At 34.2% G+C, this 4,666-nt stretch overlaps 1 protein-coding gene across 1 annotated transcript; it reads left to right on the top strand.

The window, feature by feature from the left end:
- Window positions 1-873: 873 nt before the first annotated feature.
- On the top strand, window positions 874-2,678 carry LOC129571166 (piggyBac transposable element-derived protein 1-like; the record flags this gene model as incomplete). Its single annotated transcript, XM_055450931.1, has 2 exons — window positions 874-1,256; window positions 1,326-2,678. Coding segments are annotated over exons 1-2 (1,669 nt in total), but the record flags the coding sequence as incomplete, so codon positions are not given.
- Between the last annotated feature and the right edge of the window lie 1,988 nt (window positions 2,679-4,666).

Genomic DNA, 4,666 nt, shown 5'->3' on the forward strand with positions numbered 1-4,666 from the left:
TTTCATACTTAAAGACGCGGGAATGTTATCATTTTTCGAGTATGAAAGTACTTTAAGATTCGATATAGATTTGCGTACTTATTTTGAAAACGCGTTGCTCTTACAAAATGTAACGGAAGAATTATCAAATATTTGTAATGAATTAGATGAAGAGAAAGATTGCCAATTTTTCGTACAATCTTACAGAAATAGTTTAGATACAGTAAATAATAACGTAAATTTAATCAAGAAAGTAGCAAAGAAGAAAAGAAGCAAGAGAACGATATCGAGCATAGCAACTAAGACAGCTCAATTGATGATTCCAGTAGGATTTGGTTATTTTGCATATGATAGTATTATGGAAATGAAGCAATTTGCTGATCAGGAGAAAGCTGGAAGAGATGCTTTTTTAACCCGCATCCATCTTTTGTATCAATTTGATACAAATTTGAACTTCAAATTTTTATTGTGAGAAAACGAATAAATGTTTTGATTTGAATTTTTGTCTACCTTCCTAAATATGTGAAGTGAACAACATGCTGGTACTACACACGCTCATGTGTATCACATATGAGCGGTACAAAAATCGACACACAAACACTCCTCTGTATCATTTTGATACATAGTGGTATTGGTGTATGTTTTGTGACTCTGCACACACGTACGTGTGTATTTCATATGATGTTTGCTGTGGAAATAATGTGTTAGACTACTGCGCATATTTGTGAGTGGTTTTTGTGTGACGTGCGTGTGTATTGGTTTGTCGGTGCCTGTGGCTTTGTGTGAGCGCGATACACATATGTGTGAACGCGTCCGCCAATGTATGTGTACATGTATATTTGACGCGTAGTTTCTGTCAGTTTCTGTTTTGACGTCGTTGTTGTTGTTTATACTTTTCAGACGCAACAATTTTGATTATTTCGTTTTATTTCGTTTTGGGAAAATAAAAAAAGTTTTGATAATGGCTAGACGCCGTAAGAGTAGTTGGAATGTGGTCGATATTAGCGAAGCCAATATTGATGATCCGTCTGATGAAGAAAGTGAACTATACGGAACCAGTGATGACGAGGAATATGTTCCAGATGAAGAAGTGGATTTTTCCTATGAATACGACAGTGATAGCGATGACAGTGTTGTTATTGACCAAGAAACACGAGAACGCTCTATTCTCAGGCCGGATACATGGCTCAAATCGAAGGATGGCCGAATACAATATTCGAAAGAGGATTTGCCACAAAATATTCGACGAAATGTGATACCTGGTTCCATTCGCAAAGGTTTTCATTTATTTTCTCACTTTTTTGGTTACGTATGAACTCATATGTGTTTGTTTTTGTCACTACCAGGGCCAACCGCTTTCGCCAGTGCCCGTGTCGTTGATCCATTTTCTGCGTTTCTATTGTTGTTGAAACCGATCGAGAAAATCGTTTTGGATATGACGAATCTGTATGGCATTCGAAAATATGGAGAAAAATGGCAAATGATTGATTTGAAAACGCTGTATGCGTATTTTGGTTTGCTGATTTTAGCCGGTGTGTATCGTTCGAAAGGCGAATGTGTAACTGAATTGTGGGATGATAAGCGCGGTCGGCCAATTTTTCGAGCGACCATGTCACTGAATTATTTTCGTTTATTGAACTCGTGTATCAGATTTGACGATAAGAATACACGTAATGTACGTCGCCAAAGAGACAAGCTGGCTGCCATTCGTGAGGTGTTCGAAAAATGGAATAAACACCTGAAAACTCTGTATTCGTTGGGAGATTCTGTGACTGTTGATGAGCAGTTGATTCCATATCGTGGCAAATCGCCATTCACACAGTACATTCCGTCGAAGCCATATAAGTATGGAATAAAAGTGTGGGCTTTATGTGATTCGTACACATATTATGCATACAACATGCAAATTTATACTGGTCGTGGTGTAAATCAAGAGAGAGAACGGAATCAAGGCCAACGTGTTGTTTTGGATCTAACGGAAGGTTTGTCTGGCTGTAATGTGACATGTGATAGTTTATTCACATCATATGATTTGGCGAAGGAGCTCAAGCAACGAAAAATGACGATTGTCGGTACCGTACGCAAAAATCGTAAGGAAATACCACCATGTCTTTTGGATATGAAGCGCAAACCCAACTTTTATTCTGAATTTGTGTTCGAGCCGTCACTGCGCCTTACAATGGTATCGTATGTGCCAAAAAAAAACAAATACGTTGTTCTTCTCAGCACCTTGCACACTAAAAAAGAGGTTCGACAGCATGATGATGATAAAAAGCCAGAAATCATTCATTATTACAATGCAACCAAAGGCGGTGTTGATGTTTTGGATGAGAGAGTCGGTACATATCGTTGTAAACGCAAGGTAAACCGATGGCCAATGGCCATTTTTGCCAACATGATCGATGTGTCGGGATTCAATGCTTTTGTTATATTCACGGAACTGTTTCCACAATGGAAAGAAAAAGAAAAAAAATATCGTCGTCGTCTTTTTCTCATCGAGGTTGGTGAACAATTGGTTCTTCCATACATTGATTCGCGCAAAACGCTACCGAAGGCAAACAACGCAAATGCTCTTGTGAAGCAAATCCGAGGCATTCCTGATGAGCCGTCAAGCAGTGGAATCCTTGAAAAACTCCCCAAAAACAACAAAAGAGGACGTTGTTACATTTGCACCTCAAAAACCAACCATAATTTATACAGTAATCGTTGTAATAAGTGTAAAAACTACGTATGTCCTGATCACCACTTCATTGTTTGCGACCGATGTGTCTGATTGTTTTTTTCATTATTTTCATTTTTTGTCATTTTCCATTCAAAAATAAATAAAGTTTATCAACAAACCGAAATTATGTGTAAAATATTATTTTTACATCGAAATTCATGGCTTTCAAAACACTGTATCAAATTGATACACAGGGTTTTTTTTGATTGAGATTTTAAAAGATGGATGCGGGTTAAAGCAAGTAGAATTTAGTCGGAAAGAGATAGAAGCACAGAAAGTTTGGTTGAATGAAACGAGAAAAGAGAATGAATTGAGAAGGGTTAAAAGAGAGAAATACGATGAATATATGTATATGCTTGATGTAGCATCGGTATTATTATCAAGTAATTTGAAAGATACAGCTAATTTCGAGGGATTGATGAATGATCATTTAAAAACAGCATTTTTGAACGTAGTTGGTATAGATCAACTTAGCGATTATGTATCTAAAATCAGTAAAAATTTGACAGGAAATTTGACATTACCAGAAGTGGAAATATTAGATTTGATTCACATTTCAAAAATGAAAAGTGAAAAGAATGACACACATATACAAGTTAGAATTCATTTACCAATATTATCAGAGAGAAAATTTAATTTAACAGAGATTATACCAGTACCTTTCAAAAATGGAGATGAGACGATGATTTTGAATCTAAACTCAAGTCAATATTATAAAAATGGCACAAATATTGTAACTTTAACAGAAGAGAGCTTAAAGCAATGCTCTAGACTCCATAATTGGACATTTTGTAACACTTTGGCGATTGAAATGATGGAACATGACGATCAATGTATCCATTCAATCATTAAAGAAAATCATATTTCAGATGATTGCCAGTATAGGGTAATGCGAAATAAGAACTATATAGTGAATTACCTTGTGAACTATATAGTGAACCTTATTCATCTTATTGTTACATTATACATCCATTATCATTGAGAATTGAATGTGAAAACGATACATCAATTCATAATTTGACATCAAGTATGGAGGTTTTTTGCAATGAGAATTGTGACACATTTAGAGCAGTAGATTTTTTAGAATATCGTAGAGATTATACGATAGCTGAAATCAATTACATATTTATAATGACTAATTTTACGGTATTTGACACAAAAATTAGGAATTGGACCAATGACATTGGTATCATTGATAAATACATGATTAAATTAGGGGCATTACATGATGAATCGATGGAAATTGAAAAACAATACACAAAATCATTTGAAACAAGAACAAGTATGTCATTGTGGGTTAGAATTGAAGAAATATTTAGTAGTGCTGGACATTTCTTTGTCAAGATTTATAATTGTATTAAATCAGTATGGAGTTTATTTACATATAGTCCTATAATTCTTTTTATTTTGCTACTACTTTTGATTATAAAATGCTCACCGATCAAATGTAAATTTTAGGATTAATTTTCTTTTACAGAAAATGATCTTTGGACTATTTGTTGTAACCTTGTTTGCTGGTTACATAACCACACTCGAAATTAAATCTGATAATCCACAATCAGGAATTGCATTCATACCCTCAGAAATAGTAAATTTGCAAGATTCAACTAAATATTTATCATATAGTTTTAATATAAGTTCTATGGAATACATTTTAACGTCATATTCACGTTTAAAAAATGTATGCAAACAGAATAAGACTTTAAATAACATTTTTCGTAATGAAGTAGAACACAATATTTTGTGGAAAAAGAGTAGTTTAGCACCGAAAATCGATAAATCAGATGTTCTTGAAATCAATACAACGTTTTCGTACGACATACAATTGAATACAAAGATTAATTTATTTAACCTCGAAAAGAATGAGGCATTTACATGTAGAAATTTTGAGAAAGTCGTAGATTACTTTCTATTGAGTAATAGAGAATTGAACGAATTGTCGAGATTAAATAAGACAATACTTTT

The sequence above is a fragment of the Sitodiplosis mosellana genome, unplaced genomic scaffold (genome assembly GCF_009176505.1).
Source record: "Sitodiplosis mosellana isolate CC-2019 unplaced genomic scaffold, AAFC_SMos_1.0 Smas_scaffold_1514, whole genome shotgun sequence".
Taxonomy (NCBI): Eukaryota; Metazoa; Arthropoda; class Insecta; order Diptera; family Cecidomyiidae; genus Sitodiplosis; species Sitodiplosis mosellana.